General features: G+C 52.2%; 2 protein-coding genes across 2 annotated transcripts; one reads left to right on the forward strand and one right to left on the reverse strand.

Moving 5' to 3' along the window:
• Positions 1-40: 40 nt before the first annotated feature.
• On the forward strand, positions 41-14,622 carry TADA2B (transcriptional adaptor 2B). The gene is made up of 2 exons (XM_003816458.6): positions 41-510; positions 10,724-14,622. The coding sequence occupies exons 1-2, from the start codon at positions 241-243 to the stop codon at positions 11,714-11,716; spliced, it is 1,263 nt and encodes a 420-aa protein (XP_003816506.1). The 5' UTR covers positions 41-240; the 3' UTR covers positions 11,717-14,622.
• A 2,091-nt stretch (positions 14,623-16,713) lies between these two features.
• GRPEL1 (GrpE like 1, mitochondrial) lies at positions 16,714-24,965 on the reverse strand. The gene is made up of 4 exons (XM_003816457.6): positions 24,684-24,965; positions 20,744-20,906; positions 19,046-19,127; positions 16,714-17,868 (listed from the first exon to the last, which is right to left on the reverse strand). The coding sequence occupies exons 1-4, from the start codon at positions 24,743-24,745 to the stop codon at positions 17,522-17,524; spliced, it is 654 nt and encodes a 217-aa protein (XP_003816505.1). The 5' UTR covers positions 24,746-24,965; the 3' UTR covers positions 16,714-17,521.
• Between the last annotated feature and the right edge of the window lie 1,121 nt (positions 24,966-26,086).

Raw genomic sequence — 26,086 nt, forward strand, 5'->3', positions numbered from 1 at the left:
CGGGGCGACAGCTGCGGCGGCGGTGGCGGCCGGGCCGGGCCGGACGGCGCCTGCGTACTGAGGGGGGACGCGGCCCGGCTGGCTGGCTCTGGCGGCGGCTGGGCTGGGGCCGCGGTGGCGGCAGCCGCGGCGGCGGGCGGCGGTTGCTCGTGCGCGGCGGCGGCGGCGGGTCCCGCGGGCGGCGGGGCGCTGACGGCCGGGGGCGCGGCGGGCCGGGCGGCGGGCGGCGAGCGGGGGAAGATGGCGGAGCTGGGGAAGAAGTACTGCGTGTACTGCCTGGCCGAGGTGAGCCCGCTGCGCTTCCGCTGCACCGAGTGCCAGGACATCGAGCTGTGCCCCGAGTGCTTCTCGGCCGGCGCCGAGATCGGCCACCACCGCCGCTACCACGGCTACCAGCTGGTGGACGGCGGGCGCTTCACGCTCTGGGGGCCCGAGGCCGAGGGCGGCTGGACCAGTCGCGAGGAGCAGCTGCTGCTGGACGCCATCGAGCAGTTCGGCTTCGGAAACTGGGTGAGCGGCGCGACGGGGGCCGGGTCCCGGCTAGGGCACTGGAAGGCCCGCGCCTCTCCTGTAATTGGGCGCGCAGGCAGCGCCGGACCTGCTCGCTCGCTCCGCACCCCAGAAGGCCCCGGAGGTGGGGAGGGCGACGCTGCCGGTTTATAGTCGGGCACCTGTCGGAACCTATGCTCTGAGAGGCTGTGACGCGCCCAAGGTCACACAGCCGAGACGGGGCCAAGTGGGGCTTTGAACGCTGGCTTCTGACAGCAGAGCCATTTCCCTCACCTTCAGGGACGCCTTCACAGGCGTTTGCGGAGTGCAGACGTTGGGCAAGACTCGGTGCCTTACCTGAGTTCGTGGAGACAGGCAGGCCCACAGGCTCGACAGAAAGCGGTGGGAGCACCAGGGAAGGAGAGCGGTGGGCGCCCTGCGGCTTGTCTCGGGGTCTCTGGGGTGGCCCCGTTTGCTTTCTGTCACTGTATGCATGTGCCCTGTGTGGTCCGCAGTGCACAGAGTCTTTTGTGGGTAGCGTGCCTGGTTTACGCTTGGGTCCCCACAACCCACGACCTTGTGCGAATGGTCAGTAAAGAATGAACAAAGAGGCCTGGCCTGGGAGGCCTGGGGCTTGGGTTTTGCTCTCTTTACCTTTGAGGTTTCTGTAGAGACAGCCCTGTGTGGGGAGCGGTGAGAGCTGGACTGGATCCACTTAACGCTAGCAACATCGTGTGCTAGGTTCTGTCCTTGAGAGAGGAACATGGTTGTTCTCTCTGGGCGGTCTCTCAGCTCTCCTTCCACTCTGGAAGCTTGCATCCGTATTAGAAAGGAGAAAATCTCTAGCCGTATTCCCGCTCATAACCACCAAAGACATGTGGCCATCCCCGGGCACCCTGAGAAGGAGGGGAGTGAGACACCCCCAGCGCCCTTAGCTTTCCAGAGTCTTCCCCTGCTACACCAGGTGCCTGCTTCTCGGAACAGCATCCATCTCGCTGCCACCTCTCCAGCAGTCCTGCCTGGGCTGCTTTGATTGCCTTTTGCTTTCCTTTCCTGAGTGAGTCTCAGGGCCGCCTCACATACTCATTCTGAAGCCCTGGAATGTTGATTCTCCTCCCAGCTCCTTCGAGAAGATGCTCCTTTACAAACCCTTACCTAATGGCCACCAGCACTGGGATCTCCATTTTTCAGAAACTCTGCCCCACCTTGTCCTTCCATGCTGTTTGTGGATATGCACTGAGCATGTGTTCTGTGCAGATTCTACAGTGGCGGAGAACTCTGAAGGAAAGAGAAGGCTTTATCCCTGCATTCAGGGAGCTTAAAGTGTGGTACTGACTTGGTCCTAGGCCCAGAGCTCTTCCCTAGCACCAGCCCTCCATGGCCAGCCGCCTCCCTGTCCTACCTGCCTCTCTTAGTTCCTTGTTCCACTAAGTTCCTGATCCAGTTTATCAGCTGTCTCCTCACAGTACATCCAGAACAAACCACTTCTTACAGCCGTAGTCCCGGCTGATGTTTACGTTTACTTCTTGCCTTGACCACTTTGGGAGCCTCCTTGTTCGTTATTCCCCCTCCACCCCATTCCCCTATTCCACACACCATAACCGGAGCGAGCTTTGGAAGCACAAAGCGCCTCACACCGGCCTCAGTGGCTTTTACTTCAATTAAGGCAGCTTTAGAAGTGTTGAGCAATGAGATCTCATCTGTTACCTCCCTTGATCGTTTTATATTTCTTCTACCTAGAGTGCTCTCCCTGCAAATCATGGCCCAGGACTGAGCTTTCCACTTAAGTATCAGTGCCTCAGAGGGCCCTTCCCTTCACCATCGCAGCACTTATCTCTACGTTAGCTGCTAAGGAGGCGCAGAGCCTTGCTGGCATATCTGTGCGTATCTCAGGACATTTTCCCGACAGCCCTTGGCAGTTGGCTTTGGACGGACCAGTTTGACTTCAGAGCCTGTACTCTTAACTACACTGTCTGCACTGCCTTCCCTGCGGCACTGTGGAAAATACACAGAACACAAGACCTGGGGAACAAAAACATCTATGTGGTTTTGGAAGAAACCAGGCTAGAAGTGGAGAGGCCTCTTCTAAAACAATACTTTCCGAACTAATGTGCACACAGAGCACCTGGGGAGCTGGTGAAAATGCAGATTCTGACTCAGCTGGTAGAGGAGACAGAGCCAGGACAGGAAGAGCATGGGGCTTGGGCTTGGTGCACAGCGAGCCTGGCCAGGCTGCGGTCAGGGCGTTCTCCCACTGCACCAGCGCGAGGTCACAGTGAGGCCTGAGAGCCTGCATTGCAGCCAGGACTCAGGGGGTGCACTGGCCCGTGACCACCCACCCCCCCGGAGTGGTGAGGCACCAGTATTTGGTCGTGCTGCCATCTCCCTGGCAGAACCTCGTTGCGTTACCCCCCGGGACTTTATTTTTCTTCCTCTGAGGCTGTTCTGCAGCTCTGAGATGGGTGGTGCTCTTCTGAGCATGTATCCAGCTATGTGCACAGAGCTGGCGTGTCCCACTTTGGCATATTTAGCCTCTGCCCGCTCTGGGCCATGCTCTTCCCATATGTGTCCTGTGGGATCTTCCTAGCAACCCTCGGGGGTGGGTTCTTATTCTTACAGTTGAAGAACAGCAGCTGCAAGAAACTAAGCGCCTTGTCAGGGATTCCATGGCATTCATGTGATAGAGCCAGGAATGAACGCAGGCCTATGTGATTCCAAAGCCTGGGCCCTAACCCATTCTGAGTGAGAGCATTAAGCAATGTGGGTCAGAGGCTAGGAGGCCATCGGTGCCACCACAGGAGTGGCAGAAGGGCTTGACCTGATTCACTGGAGATTAGTGTGGAGGCAGGGCCTGGACTCAAGGGCTGCGACTGTGAGTGTGGAAGGAGATGGTGTGGGGGCTGGCGACAGTGATGTGACGAAAGATGAGACCTGTTGAGTTCTACTTTCAGATGGCAAATGGTGACACCTGGCCTGGGGGTTGTACAACTACATGTGGGATTCATGGGAGAGGGTGGATTGTGGCCAAATCTGGCAGCTTTGTGGTCACACTTTGTACCAGGGCTGGGGGATGGGGCCTGAAGGGGACGGGACGTAGCTGAGCAGGGTTAACAGTGACACCTGGGGGCTTAGGGACAACCCGTGTGCTGGTGTGTATGTTTGATAGCGAGGGGCAGAGAGAACAGGTTAAAGGACCTTGGCTACAGTGGGAAAGAGTTGGCAAGCAGTGGCCTAGAGTCAGATTAGCGGGGTCTGGCGTCTCTAGAAGGCCGGTTTGTGATGGGTCTGCGCAGGATTCCAAGAGTTAGAGGATGCAGGCCCTGCTGGAGCACAGGAACACAGACGCAAACACAGGTGACAGCTGAGGGCAAGTTGCAGTGGTGGCAGAGGAGCCGGAGCTGTTGATTGGTTGCCAAAGAAATTGGGCTGACACTGAGGAGCTTGAGGAGGGCCAGTGCTCCTCTGCAGGTGGTGGTCAGGAGGGCTTTGGCGGGGAAGTGGGGTTCAAGCTGGCCCTTGTGGTTTTGAATCAAATGAGCATGTGAAGTTCTCTGTGAACCATGGAAGGCCTTGTGCACACACGTCAACACTCAGGCTCCTTCTTGGAGCCAGGTGGGGTGTCCTGAGTAGAGCTGCACCCTTTGAGATGATGGTGGACACCCAGGAGGTGGCAGAAGGCCAGACACATCGATGGTCACTGCCTTGTGCGTGCATTCATTCTCTCGCTCATTCATTCAGTTAGCACAGCCTCGGGGCCTGGTATGCGCCAGCCCCTGTGGTGAGAACAGGCTAGGAGGAAGACAGCTGCCTCACCTGGCAGGTGCCGTGTGGGCAAGTGGGCCTCAGGATGTCCTGCGGAGGGAAGGACACAAGATGGCTGTGCAGGTAGAGGAGAGTGTGGAGGAAGGAAGGGTTTTGTGTTTTAAGAGTCTGGTGTATTCAGGGCCAGGCAAAAGCCAGCTTGGGGTGATGGAGGAAGCTGGTGAAAAGCCCTGGGTGCTGGGTACAAGAGTGTTGCTGGTTCAGGCTCTGTGATCACGCAGTGTCTGCTCGCCAGTGCCAGGCCCTGAGCAGGTGCTTTGACACGCGCCCCTCTCACCATCTCCCCGTCCCCTAATCCCTGAGACAGGTGCTCCCCACTTTTACAAACGAGGAAACAACTGTGGGTGATGTGGGAACGTGGAATTTCAACCCAAGGCTTCTGACTCCATGCCTAGAACCATCCGTTTCATTGTTCACCAGCCATGCTGCAGGATCCCCTAGAATTCCCAGGGATCCCCTGAGATCTGCTGGATTGTCACCTCTGAGGCCGAGGTCTGGAAATTTGGATGGATGGAAAGAACCCCAGGGAGCTGTGAGGCATGGTTGGGAACCATGGGAAGTGGGGACTTACCTTCCCCGCCGGGGCAGGAGCCTCCACTGTGCGGGCTTCCAGGGATGACCATTAAGGATGGCGGGAGGGGGAGGGACAGCCCGGATGGGAGAGTGGCTGGGAGGGGCAGGGCACGCAGAGGTGGTCTCCAACTCCAGCCCACAGTGGGACACCCAGGATGCCTGGCTTACCTGAGTCACCCCCACCTCCCAAGCTGCTGAGTCAGGGGTGGGGCTTAGAATCTGCATTTCTAACAACCTCCTAGGTGCTGCTGATGCGGCCGCCGTGGGACCCCACTTTAAGAACCACTGGGGTAGAGTGGTAAGACATGTCACTTTATAAAACTTCAAAATTATTTAAAAATATATTGATTTTTATTGTGGTACAATACGTGTAACATAAAATTTACCATTTTAACCGTTTTTAAGTGTCTGGAAGCATTAAGTTCACTCACAGTGTTGTACAGCCATCACCACCAGCCACCTCCAGAATTTTGTCATCTTGCCAGACTGAAACTCTGTCCCCATTCAACACTCACTCCCCCTCCCCCTTCCCCAGTCCCTGGCACCCCCGTTCTACTTCCCGTCTGGCGCTAGGGACCTCAAATACGTGGGTCCTGCAGGATTTGTCCTTTTCTGACTGGCGTATTTCACTTTGCCTCATGTCGTCAGCGATCATCCGTGTTGTGGCATGCATCAGCACGGCCTTCCTTTCATGGCTGAACAATCCCTTGTCATCTGTGTGGCATAATGTGTTTATCTACATAGCTGTGACGGACATTCGGTTGCCTCCACCTCTTGGCGAATGTGAACAAGGCCGCTATGAAGATGGTGTTGAGGGATCTCGTCAAGTAAATAAAAGTGGAATTGCTAGGTTAGGTTCTGTGTGTAATTTTTTTTTTTTTTAAGGGTTTCGCTCTATCACCCAGGCTGGAGTGCAGTGGCACAATCATGGCTCACTGCAGCCTCCACCTCCTGGGCTCAAGCGATCCTCCTACCTCAGCCTCTCAAGTAGCTGGGACTACAGGCATGTACCACCACACCCGCCTAATTTTTAAATTATTTGTAGAGACAGGGTCTTGCCATGTTGTTCAGGCTGGTCATTAACTTCTGGGCTCAAGTGATCCTCCCGCCTCAGCCCCCCAAAGTGCTGGGGTTAGGCTAAGCCTGGCCTTGTGTGTGATTTTGAGGAACCGCCCTGCTGTTTTCCACAGTGAGGAATGCCACTTTCAAAATCTCTGTCACAGGTAGCCTTATCTGACCTGAAGGTGTCAGTCACCTTGAGGGCCAATGACAACTCTAAGTCACTGAGGTCTCTGAGTTCAGAGAGACCTAGAACTGAGGCTTGCAGGGCTGCCCACTGGAACAGGCTGGGGGCAGTGGCCAGGGACAGTGGGGTCTCCGAAAGGTCTGACACCTGGAAGCAGTGGCTGCAACGCCAGTAAGTCCCCAGCCTCTGGCATCAGAGGGATGCTTGTGCTGAGAGTTGAGCTGTTGGAGCAGGGAGGAGGGAAGGGGAAGAGACGGGGTGACCCGGTGTCCTCAAGTTGTCTCTTTAAAGGTGACAGACAAGGCTGAAAGAGGGAAGAGCCAGGGGCCACCGCATGGCCGTGACTGAGTTGGTGTGCCAGCCCCGAGGGCTGTTGGCATCCCATGCCTACCTTTGCCCGGCCGCTCTGTCCTGCTGCTAGCTGCAGGTGGCCCTAGTTGTTGGCCCAGTGTCTGAGGCTGAGCTGAGACTGGAGGTGCTGGAGTGACTTTGCTGTGGAATGTGAGTGAGGACAGCCTAGTCAGCCTGGAGCTCATGCGGCATGGAGGTGGGGCTTGGAGCTCCTAAGAGGGGCTGGTGGCCTGGGTGGCAGGTGGGGCCCTCCCATGTCTGCACGCTTCTGCGGAGTGGCCAGGCAGGTGACATGTCAGGGCTCTCTGACCTGTGCAGATGGGAAATGCACGCATGGGCTCGGCTTGGAGCCCTCCCGCGCTGCCACCTGTGGCCTGTGGTTGGTGTGTTTCTTACCTTGCTCTGCCCCTGGGGCCAGTGGTTCCCTCCTGTCCTTTAGGACATAGTCCAGTCCCCTGTCCCATGGATTCCATTGCCTCCTGGCCCTACAGGGGCCACCAGTGTGCCCAGCTGCTCCTTGAGAGCTCTGCCCGCAGAATGCCCTTCCCTGGTGGGATCCCTCCCTTACACCCAGCTCCCTGGGGAACTGAGCCTTCCTGGCTTTTTGACACTTCTTCATTTGGAGAAAAAGGAGCTGGTGCTGGGCCTCCCTTTGGAGACGACGCCTGGCCCCAAACCACCGGGAGAAGCCCAGCTTGGGGCCGGGATGAGCTGTCCTCTGCCTCGTCCTTCACAGACCAGATGGGGGTGAGGAAAGGACAGCAGTGGGGCCACCGAGGGACAGCAGAGCCGCAGGGCTTTGCGGCATCGCCCGGGACAGGAGATGCTCCAGAGCCTGCAGGGCTGGCAGCCTCGGGCACGACGCCGGGCGCAAAGGCCTGCGTTCACTGCACATCACGGGGGCAGGGTCAGCCTGAGCTGTGGCACGTCTCCAACGTGCTTGTTCCAGAAAGAAGAGCAGAAGCCCAGCGTCCGGCTTCGCTCTGCCTCTCATCACAACATCGGGAAGCGGCTAGGACCCCCTGCTGCTGTGCGCTGCATCGTGGGATGGTGGGGGGCGCGTGGCGATGGGTGTATGCTCCCAGCCACATTACCTGGTGTGGAAGTGGCTCAGCATTCACTGGTCTTGTGCCCTTGGCAGGGGCTTACCCTCAGGTTTACTTTCCTTATCTGAAAACCGTAGGCGGTAACAACACTCCTCCTCCGTGGGAAGCGCACGGGGTGAGTGGGATGATGGGCGTAGACGTGCTTATCTGCTGTTGTTTTAAATTTTATTGGTAAAACCTGCAAAAGGAGGGCTGGCAGGTCAGGAAACAAGCTGAGAGGACCACAACTGATGGAAAGAGTTGAGCCCGGCCCTGGGGGTCACTGAAGGCTTCCTGGACCCGGCGACCTGGTCTTGGATAAACCTTCCCTGTGGGAGGGAAGCTAACAGCATCCAGCGCTGGGGAAAGCTGCCGTGACGGAGCACACGCTGTGGCCGCATCTGCCTCCTCACTGCCCTACCAGGTGGACCCCAGCCCCTAGCCTGGGCACGAGGAGCAAAGGGCACCTCCAGCAGGGTGGGCGCTGCCAGGCCTCCAATGTCTGGCTGGGTGCTGGGAAGCTCCTGACAGGTGCGAGGCAGGAGCCAGGGACAATTGTAGACCCCACGAGGCACACTAAGGAGTCCAGCTGACGCTGATGGGTTTGTGCTCCAGACTTCCAGATTTTTGAAGGATTTTGGAGGCTGACCTAGTATTGCTAACTTGAAAATCTGCCAAGTAAGTAAGTTTTTTTTTTTTTTTTGAGACGGAGTCTCGCTCTTTCGCCCAGGCCGGACTGCAGTGGCACTATCTCGGCTCACTGCAAGCTCCACCTCCCAGGTTCACGCCATTCTCCTGCCTCAGCCTCCCGAGTAGCTGGGACTACAGGCGCCCGTCACCACGCCTGGCTAATTTTTTGTATTTTTAGTAGAGACGGGGTTTCACCATGTTAGCCAGGATGGTCTCGATCTCCTGACCTTGTGATCCGCCCGCCTCGGCCTCCCAAAGTGTTGGGATTACAGGCGTGAGCCACCGTGCCCGGCCGTAAGTAAGATATTTTAAAAACATCTCTGCAAGTGAGAAGTCTGCAGGCCTCTTCCTGCTAGTCTCACTGGCTTGAGAGACCAGGGCCAATGCCAGGGGGGCCCCACTGACTCACCTTGTGACCTTGGGTAAGCAAGCCGGCACCACGGAGCCTCTGGGACGAGGGGGACACCCAGCCTCACGTGCCTGGGAACCTGGTGCAGCAGCCATTGGAGCCTCCTGGAAACAGGCCTCTTGAGTCGGCTGTGTATGCAGCAGCCCCTCCGCAGCCTTGGACAGAAGCTAGTGTCGAGGGCTGGAGAAGCTGCGCAGGCCAAGGCCGGCTCTGCCCCTGCCGCCCGCCTGTGGGGTGGAAGCACAGACGTGAGGCGTTGGGATGGAAATTCCCACCTTCCAGGCACCCCAGGATGTTCACCCAGGGTTTCCACCCAACATGACCCTTTCCTTCCTAAAGGGTGGGCGTTAGGGACTGTTGTTCCGTTAGGTAGACACGGCCTGTAGTTACCTGTTTCAGAGGCCGTTGCGGTTCCTGGGGCTCCCTGGCCCCAAGGTTGTGGGGGAAGAGCATGAGTTCCTGGTGGCGTCTGCCCCGGCTGCTCCATGAGAGGGGACTTCGCGCTCGCTGTGTGGGGCCCACTCTGGCCCTGAAGCCTTTTCTTACCCATGTGAGGTGTGTGGGGCTGCACGTGTCTCCTCTTCTGGCAATGACAGACCCAAGGCTCAGAGATGGGCAGTGACCAGCCTGGGTCACACAGAGTGGCAGTAGCTGCCGGCGATAGTTGTGACTTGGTGTTGTGTTTTGTTTTAGGCCAAATGCTTCCTGGGGAAATAAAATGAACAGATTTGCTACAAACAGTGATGTTTTTAAAAGAAGCAGTCATTGTCCCCAAAGACCAGTATCAACATTTAGCTCTAATATTTTTACTTTATGATTCTCAAAGAGGCCCACAGTTGAGTTTTGGCACTGCCTTCTGTAGTCAGAGTCCTGGAGATTCCTGGGCCCCAGGTGGCGGGGGGGGGAAGGGTCCAGCACCTCGGCTCCAGGCATGTGTGCCAGAGGAAGCCCCAGCTGTGGGATCCCATCCGTTCCTGGAGCCCAGAACACTTCTCTCCCAGACGCCAGCTCATAGTCATCAGCCTGGATGGGGTGGCGGTCCCTCTGGTTTCAGCTGGGCCTCTGGCAGTGCTGCAGGCAGCGCTGCAGCGCTGGTTCCACACCCAGGCGGGCAGAGGCAGGTGGGGGCTGGGTGGCTGAGAGGCGGTGGCCAGGGAATGAGTGCGCATTTTGGGCAGTTACTTTCTGAAGTGGCTTTAGCGGTTGACTTTGAGGAAGAGGCCTCTCGGCAGAAGGAAAAGATTGAGGGAGTTATACAGTTTCCTCCCATTAAACCTTATATTTATGGGTTACCCTCTTGTAGGAATGATGAATGCTTTCAGCCAGTGGCAGGCTCCCGGCCAGCTACTTAACCATGGAAGGTGCTAAAAATGAAGGCCTGCTCCCTTGAAGAGCCACAGGCCCATCTTCTGCAGTCACTGCCTAGGAGAGGGCCACGCCAGCCCCCCTGGCACATGAAGGCCAGGATGGGTGTGCGGCCAGGACAAGTGTCACAGATGTGTCCTGGCCCTTGCTATTCCAGCGGGCGGCAACATGGTAGAACTGGGTCCCCTCCTGCAGTGCCGTGGACTTGGCCTGGCCTCACACCCTGGGACAAGCCCATTTTCTAGTCTGAATGAGGCGAGTTCAGGCATTCCTTGGCCTGCCCAGCTGTCTCCTGGGACATTCAGATAGCCCCTGAGTGCAGGGTTTATGGCAGTACCAGGTGGGCTCCTCTGGTCGCAGGTGGGGAATGAGAACAAAGTCCAGACCTCAGCCAGGGGTTCTGGCCTCAGCTCTGCCACCAGCTCACCCCAAGACCTTGTGCCAGCTTGTGCCTCTCTGGGTCTTCACTTTCTCATGTACAGAATCAGCGTGTGTTGTTGCTTCAACATTGTCATCTCTCCCCTGAGCCCAGCTCATAAGACAGTGTGTGACTGAATGCCTTTGGGGAGGGTGGGTAACGGTGCTGTAGGAAGTACTCTAGGTCAGCCTTTGTGAAAACGTGAAGAGAATCTGTGCGGAACCGAAATCTGGCACCCTGATGGTGGAACTAACTTCTGCCCTTTGTCATCGTAGGAAGATATGGCTGCCCACGTTGGTGCTTCCCGGACTCCCCAAGAGGTGATGGAGCATTACGTGAGCATGTACATCCACGGGAACCTGGGGAAGGCCTGCATCCCCGACACCATCCCCAACCGCGTGACAGACCACACCTGTCCCAGCGGAGGCCCCCTCTCACCCAGCCTCACCACCCCGCTGCCCCCGCTGGACATCTCTGTGGCTGAGCAGCAGCAGCTGGGCTACATGCCGCTGCGGGATGATTACGAGATCGAGTACGACCAGGATGCCGAGACGCTCATCAGCGGGCTCTCTGTCAACTATGATGACGACGACGTGGAGATCGAGCTGAAGCGCGCCCACGTGGACATGTACGTGCGGAAGCTGAAAGAGAGACAGCGGCGGAAGAACATTGCCCGTGACTACAATCTGGTGCCAGCCTTCCTGGGGAAGGACAAGAAGGAGAAGGAAAAGGCGCTGAAGCGCAAGATCACCAAGGAGGAGAAGGAGCTGCGCCTGAAGCTGAGGCCGCTGTACCAGTTCATGTCATGCAAGGAGTTTGATGACCTTTTTGAAAACATGCACAAAGAAAAAATGCTCCGGGCCAAGATCCGAGAACTGCAGCGGTACCGGCGAAACGGGATCACCAAGATGGAAGAGTCGGCAGAGTACGAGGCAGCGCGGCATAAACGGGAGAAGAGGAAGGAGAACAAAAACCTAGCCGGCTCCAAACGGGGAAAGGAGGACGGCAAAGACAGCGAGTTCGCCGCCATTGAGAACCTTCCAGGCTTCGAGCTCCTGTCAGATCGTGAGAAGGTGCTCTGCAGCTCTTTAAACTTGAGTCCAGCCCGCTACGTGACTGTGAAGACTATTATAATTAAAGACCACCTCCAGAAGCGGCAAGGAATCCCCTCCAAAAGCCGCCTTCCTAGCTACCTGGACAAAGTCCTAAAGAAAAGGATTTTGAATTTCCTCACAGAAAGCGGCTGGATCTCCAGGGACGCGTCTTGAAGCTGAGACGCTTTGAAAGCCAGAGTGATGCTCAGACAGTGTGCCAGCCAAAATGACTTGGGGGAGGGGAGCCGCTTCCCCACTGTTGCTCTTTTTTAAACAAATGGAGTTCCTTTTTTTAAGATAGAAATTCTTTTCATGGTCCTCTGAAAGAAGCAATAGTAACAATCTTATATTGGATCATGGGGGAAGCAAATGTGTGTATTTTAAGTGAGTTCCTGCGAGTCATACACTGCGATGATGCTCCGCCTTTACCCGTTCAGTTGGGAGCTTATTGTGAGATTGGATCATTTCCTTTTGAGTGTTCTTCTCTTTGGTACAAAAGCTATTGTGGGTGACAGGAGCAGTGTTTTCCTGCTGGACCCGCAAGCCACCAGCTATTTCCTGGTGACACAAGCTCTTCTCAGGCGGGGCTGCCTGCAGGCTCCCGTTTTCTGAGCCCACGCTGCCCACAGCTGACCCCAGCGCAGCCCCGGGCACGCGGCACTTTACATGGGGGCAGCTTGGGCCCAGACTCCTCCGCTGTGTAGCCAATGAGGAAAATCAGGCCAGAGGACAACAGGCTGGCATTTTGTTGGGAACTGAAGAGGAATCTGTTGAACACAGCGACCAGATGACCTTCCATTTCACCGGCGGCAGCAGTTTCAGCGTGCAGTTCCCAAACCCCGAGGCTGACCCTGCGCCCCATTTGAATACGGCCAGAGCCTGCTGGTTCACTTTGGGTAGAGCCGTGCCCCTTGGGCAGGCTCCCATAGTGACCACGTCCCCACGAATGGGAAAGCACGTTAGTGGGAGGGACGTAGGACACGTGTGGACCACCAGGCCCTCCCAGCTCATTTTCCAGGGCTGCTTGGTGCTGCTGTTAAGACGTGAGTGCATTTCACTTGGAAGAACCCATTGTACAAAGTTCAAGGCTAAGAGTTCTGAATTCTGGCGTCAGCTTCCTCAGGATTTTCTTCAGTTGCAAGTACCTTTCCACTGAAAATATGAGCATGCCCGCCTGGCTAGTAGGCATCTGTAAGAGTGTCGCCAGGCCCGTGCCAGCTGAGGCCTCAGACTAGCCAGGCAAGAGCTGTCTGACCAGTTGGCTGGCGGTGGTTCTGGTGGAGCACGAGGGAGCCCAGGTGGTGCCCTGAGCCTCAAGCTGCTCTCTGTCACTGTCTTGAATCAGACTCAGAAATGGCTTCTTCCCAGCCCTGCCTACAAGTTTTTCTCTCGGGTCCTCTTTCAAGGATGTCCACGGTACCTTCCTCCTGAAACTTGAGGAAGTCTTTTGTCTTCCAGCTGCCCAGGGTTCTCTGGTCCAAGACCCTGCTTTAAAGAGAGTCTTTGGCGTGCTCAGACTCCAGCGCTCCGTTCTTCAAGGAGGCTGACTTGCCTCTCGGGCCCCGTAGGTACCAAGAGACTGTTTACCTCCCAGTATGTTTGGGCTTGAAGTTACATTAAAGTGAAGTTATTTGAAAGAAAGAAAACCTCATCATTTCTAAGGATGACTTAATTACTGTGCCTTTTCCTTTCTTTTTACACATCCTACTGTCCCTTAGGGTAAAATTTTCAGCATTAAATAAAACATTTCAAATATATTGTATATGGCTTTAGTTGTAAACTATACTGCATGCTGACAGAGAAGCGCTCTTTTAGCTAAGCCCAGAACTTCTCTTTTGACAATAAAGTACTGAGCAGTGGTATCATGAGGGCCACCTCCACATTGTCCCCTGCAGAATAAATGCGGATGACAGAAAGCTTATGCTGTCTACCACTGAATAGTGATGGAGATGGTGCTAAGTTTTTACAGTTGTCTTAGCCCCAGTGGTTCTCAAAGTGGGGCTCCTGGCCCAGCAGCAGCATCCCCTAGGAACTTGTTAGAATGCAGACGCGCAGGCCCCACCTGGCCTCCTGAATCAAAATGGTGTGTGGCAGGGTGCAGCGAGCTGTTTTCACGAGTCCTCCAGGTGACTGGATGTAAGCTTGCTTGAGAACTATGGGTTTTAGCTATTCTGGTGTCTCCCTGATTTTCTACAACACCAGGATCCTAGTTTGGTGAGGTTTTAAATTTAATTTTATTTTTATATAAAATGATTGCCAGACGTACTATATTAAGCTTGAAGAAGCAGAAGATCCCTGTTAATGTGTATGGCCCAGGCCAAGAGCTGTCAAATGAAAAACTTTGTGCTGAAGCAGGTTTTTAGTATGTATATCTTTTTGATGGTATGAAGAATTTATTTAGGCTTGACTGTTTTAAAACACCATAATGAATGTATAATTAATTTATGTTAAAGTATTAACCCTTTGTCACAAAGGAATGGTAATGTGATTGGCTGCCTGTTAGCCCATCGACTATTCCCGTCACGGTAGTCCTTACCTCTGTCGGCAGCTCAGAGCCTCCACATTTTTATATTTAATTCTCATGATAAATTAGCCACCATAATCCCATGGAATTAGGTCTTGTTAAAATCTAGTCCGGGCGCAGTGGCTCACGCCTGTAATCCCAGCACTTTGGGAGGCCAAGGCGGGCTGATCACGAGGTCAAGAGATCAAGACCATCCTGGCCAACATGGTGAAACCCTGTCTCTACTAAAAATACAAAAATTAGCTGGGTGTGGTGGTGCACGCCTGTAGTCCCAGCTACTTGGGAGGCTGAGGTAGGAGAATTGCTTGAACCTGGGAGGCGGAGGTTGCAGTGAGCTGAGATCACGCCACTACACTCCAGCCTGGTGACAGAGCAAGACTCCATCTCCAAAAAAAAAAATCTAAGCAAACTATCTTTGAGTCAAAAAAAGTTGGATAACTCATCTATTTGAAATAATGCTGTCTGAATGGCCAACATCCCAAGAATGTATTAAAAACAGCAACCCTGCCTACCGTTTTGATGACCTTTTTCCATATTAAACAAGTTGAGAACAAAAGAGTGTCACCGCTTGCTTCTTACCTCTGGTTCTGAAATCAGATGTCTTCTTGGAGCCACACAGAGCTAGGGGTGAGCTACAGTTCAAACACAGATACAGATTGTCACATGACATACTTTTGGTACTTTGTATCAACCCAGTTTTTCCTCCAGAAGATTAAAGTTGCTTTGTCTTTTTTTTTTTGGGGGGAAGAGTCTTGTCCTTGTTGCTCAGGCTGGAGTTCAATGGCACAATCTTGGCTCACTGCAACCTCCGCCCCCCCGGATTCAAGTGATTCTCCTGCCTCAGCCTCCCAAGTAGCTGGGATTAACATGCGCCCACCACCGCACCCAGCTAATTTTTTTGTATTTTTAGTAGAGACGGGTTTTCACCATGTTGGCCAGGCTGGTTTTGAACTCCTGACCTCAGGTGATTCACCTGCCTCAGCCTCCCAAAGTGCTGGGATTACAGACGTGAGCCACTGCACCCGACCTAAAGTTGCTTTCTCTTAAGCAGAGACCCTTTCGTGCCAGGTGCTCTCCTCCCTCAAAGCAGCAGTACAGCCAGAGAAAGCCAAATGGGTCTGAGTCTTTCAGGAAGCCAGGCCGACTTTCAGATGCCTCTGAGACTTCCAGTTCTGGTTTTCACTGCTCACACATGACACTTGACTCATGCTGCAATTATGCTAAATCCAGTAACTACTAGAATTCAGCTAAACAAATCTTTAATTCCTACTGTAAATATGCACATAATTTAAAGACATTTTCCTATTACAGGTTGAGTATCCCCAAATCTGAAATGCTGCAAAATCTGAAACTTTCTGAGTGCCTACACGGTGCTCAAAGGAGATGCTCATTTAGAGCATTTTGGATTTCGGGATTGGGGATACTTAACCAGCAAATATAATGCAAATAGTCAAGCAGAGAATCTCTTTTCAGTCAATGAGGGGCCACATATTAGAACACAGTTTTCACTGTACCTTTACTATGTTACGTTCAGATACACAGATACCATTGTGTTAACAGTTGCCTACAGTATCAGTACAGTAACATGCCCTCCAGTCTAGAGCAACAGGCTACACCATATAGCCTAGGTGTGGAGGAGGCTCCACCACCTGTTTTTTAGGTACATGTAGGTACACATGGTGTTCACAGGAAAAACTGCCTGACAGCGCATTTCTCAGAACACATCCCTGTGGTTAAGCCATGCTTGACTATATTCCAAAATCCGAAAAACCCCCAAGTTTGAAACAATTCTGGTTCTAAGCATTTCAGATGATAACCAACTTATAGTGACTATGGATGACGGAAGCTTACTGTAAAAAAGTATTTTGCTACTTAAGCTATATTGCCTCTAGGTTACGAGTTAAGTGCTTTTTAGCAACTGCAGCTATAGTTGAGACGGTAGGAGACTGCAAACATTCACAGAAATGAGTTGATAAATTACTTTTCTTAGCCTCCATTTAACTCAGGAGCTCCAGGGGTGATGATGCACTCACAACCCCACAGCGTGAAAACAGGCAGCGCTGGAGCTCCCAGTCATGTTTTCTTCAATACACGATGCTGCCTTTAGTTGTTTCTGACCAAATTAACTTAAGGCATCTTAAAGGTGGGACATGTTTGGGAATGGTATCCCAAGATGAAGTATTATGGGACCATTACTTGCGTCTTTTAAAATTAGAAGTGAAATAAACTGCCCCATCTTTCCTATGCAGCAAATGGCTTTCACAAGTATCTTCAATTCTAGAAGCAAAGGCAGCGAAAGGTTCTTTTCTCCTTTTTTGTAACAGACTCCAATCATTGAGCCTTTTTCTAAGCCCTGGATGACCATGTAAATGAGGAACAGTCCTTTGGCAAGATGATTTTGCAAATCCTGTGCCCTTGCTGTGGCTCCTGGGTGTTTCGTATTCTTACCGGACGGGCTGCAGCTGCACTGGGGGAGTGTGGCTCTCCCTTTCTGTGTAGAAGCCTGTATATGTGTGTACGTGAATGTGCACGCACGCACGTGTCAAGCTGACAGCTTCTGGGCTGGAGTAGAGAATGGGAAGGCTAAGCCATGCTTGCCTCAGCGGCAAGGATCTCCATGAGAGGACACAAAATTGTTTTCAGAAAGTAGGAAAATAAACATTAGGGCTTTAATCCTCTTAAATAAAAATTTTAAATTAAACATTAACATTTAAAGTACACCAAGGGTGCAGTCCTATTTTGAGAAAGTCCATTTTGCCAGGGAATACAACTTGAGGTCATTAGTAACTAGTTGAATATGATTTAAATATGTCTGCATTTAGATGAACAGAACAGGGTAAAAGGAACTTTGCCAAGCCAAGCTCAATTCCTGGCCAAATAATGGGGGAGAACTGTCAGTGCCCACGCCCATTTCTCAGTGGTCAGTTTCAGCCGCTGTTGACTGAAGACAAACGAACTCACTATGTTCTTCACAAAGATCATTTTTTTTAAGTAAGAAAAATGTTTCAACTCTCTTGCCTTTCCTTCAGCGAATGAAATGTGACGGGCTAAATACGCCAGTCACTCCCGCGCCGCAGGGACACATGGTGCAGACTGGCGTGCCCAGGTAGCCAAACAGAATTCCCCAAGACCTTTTATTTGTTTAAAATACTTTGGTGTCAGCAGAGTCTGAGCAGACACGTTACTCATGATGCTCGGGAGACCAGGCAGGGCCCTGCTGAGCTCTTCTGAAAGTATGTGGAACTATTCAACACGTGGCACTAAAAGGGAACAGACTCCCGAATTAGAGTTCATTAACGCAGTTGGGCAACCGGCTTTTCTGTTTAGCCACTGGTTACTTAAGGTTTCCAATAAGGTTTGGGAAAAGGTCACACGTACTCATAGATGAGAAACAATGAACCAGCCTTAAGAGTTACATCAAGTGAGTTTAAAAACACCCACCCCATCAACAGCAGCTAAGCTTCCTTCACCACCCCCACCAGGGCGGGTCTCAGAGTGCGCCCATGCAGCTTGTACCCCACTTTGCTAACTAGGGCCACTGTGCCTGGCTCCTTCCCCTCAACCGGTGTGTGGAACAAGGCCTCATGTTCATAAGGGTCGAACTTGGCTCCGACAGGGTTCAACTTGAGCAAGCCATGCTTTGTGAACACCTTCTGGATCTGGACTTCAGTCATGACCAGCCCCTCATAGAGGTTCTTCAGGTGAGGGTTATCGTCTTTAATTTCTTCTTTTGGAACACACTGTGTTGCCTTCTCCAGAACGTCTGCCACCTCCAACAAGTCCTTGCAGAAGGCTTGAATGCCTGGATGAAGTTAAAGAAGATCATTTGCACTCCATACCAACCGCACAGGGCAATTCCAAACTGAGCACTGCTGACCTGATGTGGAGGCTATTTAGTAACTTGTCAAATCAATCGCCTCAGAATTCCAATGGCTCAATAACTTTAAAAAACAACACAAAACTCTCAAAAGCTACTTGTGGGATGAGACCCAGAATTTACTAAATTTAGAATTCACTAAAATGTGAAGAAAGGAGTGCAGTAGAGGGGAAAATACCCTTGAGACATCCAAGCCCAGATGTCAAGCAAGCAGTAAGATATAGAGGACTGGAACTCGGAAGATCCGAGTTTGAAGCCGAGACTTGTGTGTGGATGCCATTAAGCCCGTAAGAGTGTGTAAGTCACCCAGGGAGCACAGCAAGGGGAGAGAAGAGGTCTGGTACTGAGTCCCAAGAGCCCAGGCATTTACAGGTCGGAAAGGGTAAGAACCAACAAAGCACATTACCACAAAAAGAGGCGGAATACCAAGAAACAGGCCACAGTATCCAGGAAAAAAAGTGTTTCAATGAGCGCCTCAGTCTCTGTGAATGCGATAGAAACTCTGGCTCTTAGTTTCCATGTGGCCTCTCACCGTCTGACCCAGGCCAGGCCATTTACCCTCCCTCGAGCCTTAGGTTCCACATCTCTAATACCCACTGTCAGTCACGCAGAGATCCAGGGCCAGCACTCAAACACCAGCCTGTGGAGCTGGGAGCCTGGGGTTACGTACCAGCTTTGTGATGTGTGGCAGGTGACTAAACCTCAATGATCTCAACTGTAAAATGGGAAGGACAGTAACAAAAACATCCAAAGGTGGCAATGCATATAGCATGCTGGGAGTTCTGAAGTGATGCCAGTGTTACTTCCGGAGGGCTAAGGGGATGGGCATCAGAGGCTGACCTGCTGCAGGTTCCCACCAAGGTCTCTGCGTGGGGGAGGACACACCTATTTACAATTCTTCATGCTAGTCTCAGCTACTTGATTTCTGCTCCTCCAGACACCTTTGCTGTTGAGCCATCATAAAAAAAAAAATGCAGGGGATGCAACAGCTGGACCCCCCACCCCACAGCCTTGCTCTCTGACACTTCCGTATGCATGGCCTTCCCCTTCCCCACCCCATTATCTTCTTTCCGGAATCAACACCATGTTATGTTGAAAGTACCGTATAATTTTGCCTCCTCCACCAATTTCTGGCTCCTCTGCCGTAAGTTCTCAGTGTCTGCCAAAGCTCGTTTATATTTTTCCTAAAAGAGAAAAAAAGGGAGATTTTTATGTATGTATATATATATATATATATATATATATTTTTTTTTTTTTTTTTTTTTTGAGACGGAGTCTTGCTCTGTATGTCGCCCAGGCTGGAGTGCAGTGGCATGATCTCAGCTCACTGCAAGCTCCGCCTCCTGGGTTCACGCCATTCTCCTGCCTCAGCCTCCCGAGTAGCTGGGACTACAGGCGCCCGCCACCACGCCCGGCTAATTTTTTTGTATTTTTAGTAGAGACAGGGTTTCACTGTGTTAGCCAGGATGGTCTCCATCTCCTGACCTTGTGATCCGACCGCCTCGGCCTCCCAAAGTGCTGGGATTACAGGTGTGAGCCACTGCGCCTGGCCGGGAGATTTATATTAATATGGAACAAAGTCATAGGAAAGCGAGCTTGATTGGAAAATGGCTGTGTAACTAACTACAAGTCAAAACAGAAGTAATATCACTGCCTTTGAGATGTGACTAAGGAGGTCAGCTTAATGAAAGCTTAATAAAAGCTGCACTCATGATCTTTTGCTATGTTGTGTTACCCCGAGGTGGCTCAGTTCAAACATTCCTTGTGTAATCATCATCTGAGTTCTAGTATATTCCTCATGTCTCACCACCTTCCGGTGAGCTCACTCATCTGAGCTTTTTTTTTTTTTTTTTGAGACAGGGTCTTGCTCTATCATCCAGGTTGAAGTGGTGTAATCTCGGCTCACTGCAGCCTCAACCTCCTGGGCTCAAGCAATTCTCCCACCGCAGCCTCCTGGGTTGCTGGGACTACAGAAGTGCACCACCACGCCCAGCTAATTTTTAATTTTTTTTAGAAATGGAGTCTCACTATGTTGCCCAGGCTGGTCTTGAACACCTGGGCTCAAGCAATCCTCTTGCCTCAACCTTCCAAAGTGCTATCAGAGGGGTAAGCCACTGCGCCCAGCTAGCTTTTCTCTTTTTAACATTTACTAAGTTGCTCTGTGGGGGCCTCTATACTGCATCCATTTTCAGTCTTCAGGTAATCACTGTGCAGTGGCAAGGAGCAAGAGCTCCAAGTCCAGGGGGTTCTAGTTCGAGCCCTGGCTCCACACCTGGCAGCCAGGATTAACATATGTAACGGGTCTGGAATGGTGCCAGCACTCAGGGTTTGATGTCGTTCTCAAATCCTTAAAGAACTTGATTTGTGCCACCTATGTGTTTTCACATGGAGTAATAATCCATGTTACTAGTCATAAAACTCCTACCTGCCTATGAGAGCATCACATAAAACCACACTCCTGCTCCCAACTCTTGTACTTGCAATTTTCTGCTTCCTCTCCTAAGTCCCAGCCTAAACAACCATACTGAGCATTCCTCATTTGTAAAGATGATTTTAAGTTTTAATTCAATGACAAATAATAGCGTGTAAAGATTATTCTCTTGCCAGAACCAGAGTTGCACAGGATTTGGGTTTTAGTCTTTGCTTTGGCAGTAACTTGCCACCTGGGCCCACTGCAGGCCATGGACAACGGCTTAACTCTGGCTTTAGTCTGTCACCAATGAAACCTGGAACCTTTATGCGGCCCAGGAGAGAAACAGTTCAGCCGAGCCCGCCCCAACAGGAGCCTCACAGTCCTCACCACAGTCTCCTTCAGCTGCTCCTCCAACTTGACCTTCTCTTCCAGGAGGGTCTTCTCTGTAGCAGGAGGATCTGCCTTCTGTTCACTCTGACCCATGTCCTCTTCCAGGTTCTGGCCACTGTTCTTTTGTTTCGTGGCTGTGCACAACAACCGGGGAGATGGCCTACAGGGAAGTCCACACGTGAGAAACGAAGACTTAGTTTTTGTGCTTATTAAAGTCACATGTATGACTTTAGAAACTTAAAATAGCTTCAAACTATTTACTATTACTTGGGGAGAAAACATTTCTGTTAGATCTAATAAAGGCACACTGTACGTGACATATAGAAGCTATATTAGTAAATATAAAAGCTGTAAGTCATATACAATGTGCCTTTATTAGATGTAAGATAAACATATATATATATTTTTAGAGACAGGATTGGTCTCTCTCTCTATATCTATCTATCTATACATCTATCTAAATCTATATCTATATGTATTTCTTTTTTTTTGAGAGAGAGAGAGTCTTGCTCTGTCACCCAGACTGAAGTGCAGTGCAACCTCCGTCTCGTGGGTTCAAGGGATACTCCCACCTCAACCTCCCCGGTTGCCCATCACCACACCCGGCTAATTTTTGTATTTTTAGTAGCGATGGGGTTTCATTATGTTGGCCAGGCTAGTCTTGATATCCTGACCTTAAGTGATCTGCCCGCGTTGGCCTCCCAAAGTGCTAGGATTACAGGTGTGAGCCACCGCGCCTGGCCTCTCCATGTATTTTTAGAGACAGGGTTTCGCTGTCACCCAAGCTAGAGTATGGTGGCACAATCATAACTCACTGTAACCCCGAACTCCTGGGCTCAAGTGATCCTCCCACCTCAGCCTCCCAGAGTGCTGGGATTACAGGCATGAGCCACTGTGCCTGTCTTTTTTATAAGATCTTCTGTAAGTACATGCCTAAACTTACATGTCAATGTGCCAAGTTACAGTACTTGGTACAGAACAGTACTAACCTCCTCTTTCCATTCTAAGGTGACTGAGACAGTCTGCCCAGACCTAACCACGTACTTATGGAATAGCTACTACTAGAGTGAGGCCGGCCTACTGCTGATCCTGATGACAAAGATAGACCCAGCAGAGATCTTGCAAAAAAAAAGGTATCTAAACACAAAGAACAGTAATTTGTGATTTAAAAGTGATTAAGACAGGTTCGCTGGCTCACGCCAGTAATCCCAGCACTTCGGGAGGCCAAAGCAGGTGGATCACTTGAGATCAGGAGTTCGGGACCAGCCTGACCAACATGTAGAAACCCCGTCTCTTCTAAAAATACAAAATTAGCCGGGCGTGGTGGTGCATGCCTGTAATCCCAGCTACTTGGGAGGCTGAGGCAGGAGAATCGCTTGAATCAGGGAGGCGGAGGTTGAGGTGAGCTGAGATCGCGCCACTGCACTCCAGCCTGGGCGACAAGAGGGAAACTCTGTCTCAAAAAAAAAAAAAAAAAGTGATTAAAAAAAAAAAAGGGAACTAAGTGCTTTGTGCTTTGGGAGGCTCAGAGTAGAAGGAGATACCTAGCTTGGGGAAGGGAAAACCATGAAAGGCTTTGTAGGATAGGTAAGAGTTACGAAAAAGGGATCAGAGGTGGGACAATGGGATAGATGCAGCTTCAGGAAGAGGAAACTGCTTGGACAAAGGCATGAAGACAGGAAAGCATGGGATATGTACCGGTGAAATAGACCAAGACCAAGTGATAAGCCCAGGTCACAAAGCCATCAACGAATGATAAAATAAAGCCTTAAAACCTAGATTTCTTCACCAGGACCAGAGGACCTCTTTTTTTTTTTTTTTTTTTTTTTTTTTGAGACGGAGTCTTGCTCTGTCACCCAGGCTGGAGTGCAGTGGTGCCATCTCGGCTCACTGCAAGCTCCGCCGCCCGGGTTCACGCCATTCTCCTGCCTCAGCCTGCCGAGTAGCTGGGACTATAGGCGTCCACCAACACGCTCGGCTAATTTTTTTGTATTTTTTTAGTAGAGACGGGGTTTCACTGTGTTAGCCAGGATGGTCTAGGATCTCCTGACCTCGTGATCCGCCCGCGCCCGGCCAGGACCTCTTTTTAAATTAGGCCACAGTCCTATCTGAGAATAAGCTACATTCAATTTTCTTCCCAGATTAAAACTGCTTCAACGAATAGGAAGGCGAAGGCTGCCAGCACACAGAACTCAGTCAAGGCTGTTTATTGCAGCACTGCGGAGCGACAAGTTGGAAACAATGTTTGCCAGCGAGCAAATGGTTGAATAAACTTGCTAACACAATCTGGAATATTATGCAGCTCCTAAAAATGAGTTAAACTGCCATTTATTGGATACACTTTGGATGTTCTGTTAAGAAATGCAACTTACAGAGAAATACACAAAACAGGATCCTATTTTTGTAAAGACAAACTAGAAATCCTGTGTACTTATTAATATCTTAGATCTGTGGAAAGAAGTGGAGTGGAAGCATCCATTACAGTTTTGCCATGGGGGTGGAGAGCGATGACCATTTTATATTTTTACTCTTGTGAATTTAAAAAGCTAAGAATTTAAATAAAAACTGAGTGTACTGTTGTGAAGCCCACCTTCCTCTCCAGTTGTTCTGCCTGGGGGTGTGACAGCCACCAGCCTTTCTGCAGGTCAGCTCTTCACAGACCCCTTTCCGAAGCACAGCCAACACAAAGTGTGGCCAGGAATGTGCAACAGGACCCACACCCGGGGCCATCTCGTTCTGCAGAGGGAAACTGAGTCTCAGAAAGCCTAGTTACTCTGAGAGCTATGACTACCAGTCAGCTCTCCTGCCTTTCCCTAGTTGAGCATCTTTCCACAAAACTACCATTCTAGAGACAGAAATGATGCTGACTTGGTGGTCACTTTCCTGGCAATTAATTCCAATACAAAACCACCAATTACTTGCCCAAAGTCTTTTTACTCAAGTATTCCACGTGGGTCGTTGCTCTTGGCTCCTGTGTTTTTAAGATATAATTTATTAAGCTAGCACTTACCCCTTAATCACCTAGACTGAAAGTGATCTTCACCTCACCTGCCGGCTCTCCTTCAGGGAAGAACTACATCTCACTGCCCAGCTTTTGGCCAATTTGGCCCTCAGTGGCTTCTCTAATCAACAACTTGGTTCTAGGCACTTCCTCCAGCAAGTACTTGCCATACTAACTTCTAAAGTAGAACTTTCAAAAAGCAGAAGGGGCAGATTTGAGGGAAAAAAAAAAAAAAGGGGGGCACTGTCTCGTGGCCCTCAGGCCCGAAATGTGCCCTTGTCTAAACAAACTCTTCGCCCAGCAGCAGCACAGGTTCGACTACTCTTTTGACCTCAGACGCTGGAGAAGGCGGAGTGAAGGAATTCGAGGTCGAGTGGAAAAAGCCCGTGAACGGGCAACACGCACCTTGCGACACGAAGTTTCCCGAGCACCGCCGTGGCCCCGGCCTCGAGCTGCGGCACGGAAATGAGTAACCACAGCTCCTGCCCAGGGCACACCCGGCCAGGCTCGGCCTCGCTGCGTGACCTTGGACAAAGCTCGAGCTTCTTTGGTCGCTTCTTCAACCGCACAAGTTGCGGCTGCCTCTGCGCCCGTGAGCGCCGAGACCGTGAATGCGCGCGAGGCGTCGCCGCAGGCCCTGGACCACACGCGCACGTGGGCCACCGTACCTTCCGAGCCAGACGCCCCCCGCGCTGCGGTCCTCTCCTCCTGACACGGCGCCCGCCCGCTCCACGCTTCCCAAGCCCTGAGCTGGCAGCCTGGCAGCAGAGCAGGCCCCAGCGGGGCGGTCCGCGTCCCGCGGCGGGGAACCGCGAGCCCGGAGATGCCCAGCTCCGGGGCCGAGGCCGGGAAGGAGGCCCCGGGGCCGGGAAAGGCCCCCATCGGAGCGGGAGGTCGCGCTGCCACCTCCGCCCAGGGAGACCAAGTGCCCCTTACCTGAGAGACAACGCCAAAGCAGGAAGACTGCGCCGCGCCAGCCTCACGCACTGAGCCGCCATGACTGCCACTGCCTGTCGCCGTCGCCGCGCACGCACCAAGCGTGCGTGCAGGCAGCTATACCCACTTTTCCGCCCTACTACTTCGCCTCAGCCAATCCGTAATCGCTTTTCCTGTTATGGACAGGCAATAGTCACCAATAATTGTGGGTCACGGAAGAGCATCTTTCCCCACCCCCCGGTGGGCGGGGTCTGAGGCTTACCGGAGGCCCTGAAGAGGTGAAAGGTGAAGTGAGCATTGGGAGGAGCCTCCTGTGGGCGAGGCGATGCCGGGAGGAGCCAATGAGGAGGCAGCGCGAGGGGGCGGGGCCAGCGCCGGGGTGGGGCGCGCGCGTCGCGGGCCGGGAGGGACTTCAGAGCCGGGTTTTGGGTAGGAGTGCGGAGGCAGCTTGTCGTTTCCCGGCCCGCACCCGCCCTTGCGCTGACACCGCGGGCCTTCCTTTGCTCTGGGAACGAGCGTGGGGAGCCCTGTTCACCCTCACACCCCGGCTCCAGAGCGGCGCGGAGCACTCCATGTTTGCTAAATGAAAATGAAGTCTCGGCGCGAGCGCCACCCAAACGGCGACGTAGTTGCTTGAGAAATAACCGCGGAGGCAACCGCTTGGGAAGGCGCCCCGACCCCGAAGCTGCTTCTCCAGGCGCCCGAGGCGGAGAGAAGGCACTGGGTTCTCCGTCTCCACCAGTGAGTTCTGGTGAAACAGGAAACAAAACCCGGGAAACAAATGGGACGAAATGTTGGCGGTTTTGATGCTGGATGATGGGAATATGGGCGTGTGTTTTGTACGTTTCTGTTATCTTCAGTTTTCTCAAAACACGAAAAACAGACTAAGAACAGCGTATAGAAAACATTGGGGCACAACTAAAGCTCATAAATGCACACGTTTTCATAACCTGACCGAGGTCCGTGCTGCTGTAGCGCATACCCCCAAGAACAGAGGTGCTGGGAGAGCAGGGGCCGCGTGTTCTTATGGCCCCGGTGCCGGCCCCCAAGCGGGGTTCCCGCAGGAGATAGGGCCTGGCTCCCGCTTCAGCACCGCGTGGCCTGGAGTGCAGTTCTGGCGGCCAAGATCTGAGGGCTGTAGCCCGTGCCCTCCCCAGGATCCCAGGGCGCGAGCTGGTGGCTTCTCAAGTGGAGTTTTGCCTGCTTGTTACATTAGTGAATGTAGGACCACTTGAGTAAAGGACCAAACCTTTATTCTTTTGCTTTTCTGCTATTGAAACCATTCAACCCATGCTGATTAATACCTACTGTTTGCCAGGTAATATGCCCCTTGCAGAAAGACGCAAACAGCTAAACCCCAAATGTGGGATGTTGTACAGGACAAATGACCGTGTCAATTAATA

This window comes from Pan paniscus, chromosome 3, assembly GCF_029289425.2.
Source record: "Pan paniscus chromosome 3, NHGRI_mPanPan1-v2.0_pri, whole genome shotgun sequence".
Taxonomy (NCBI): Eukaryota; Metazoa; Chordata; class Mammalia; order Primates; family Hominidae; genus Pan; species Pan paniscus.

Coding starts and splice junctions, on each gene's coding strand:
- GRPEL1 (XM_003816457.6), bottom strand. CDS start 24,745: ATGGCGGCTCAGTGCGTGAGGCTGGCGCGGCGCAGTCTTCCTGCTTTG. Junction 20,907..24,683: donor GCTTTGGCGTTGTCTCTCAG/GTAAGGGGCACT, acceptor ACTTCCCTGTAG/GCCATCTCCCCGGTTGTTGT. Junction 17,869..19,045: donor GGAGGAGGCAAAATTATACG/GTACTTTCAACA, acceptor AACTTCATCCAG/GCATTCAAGCCTTCTGCAAG.
- TADA2B (XM_003816458.6), top strand. CDS start 241: ATGGCGGAGCTGGGGAAGAAGTACTGCGTGTACTGCCTGGCCGAGGTG. Junction 511..10,723: donor AGTTCGGCTTCGGAAACTGG/GTGAGCGGCGCG, acceptor TTGTCATCGTAG/GAAGATATGGCTGCCCACGT.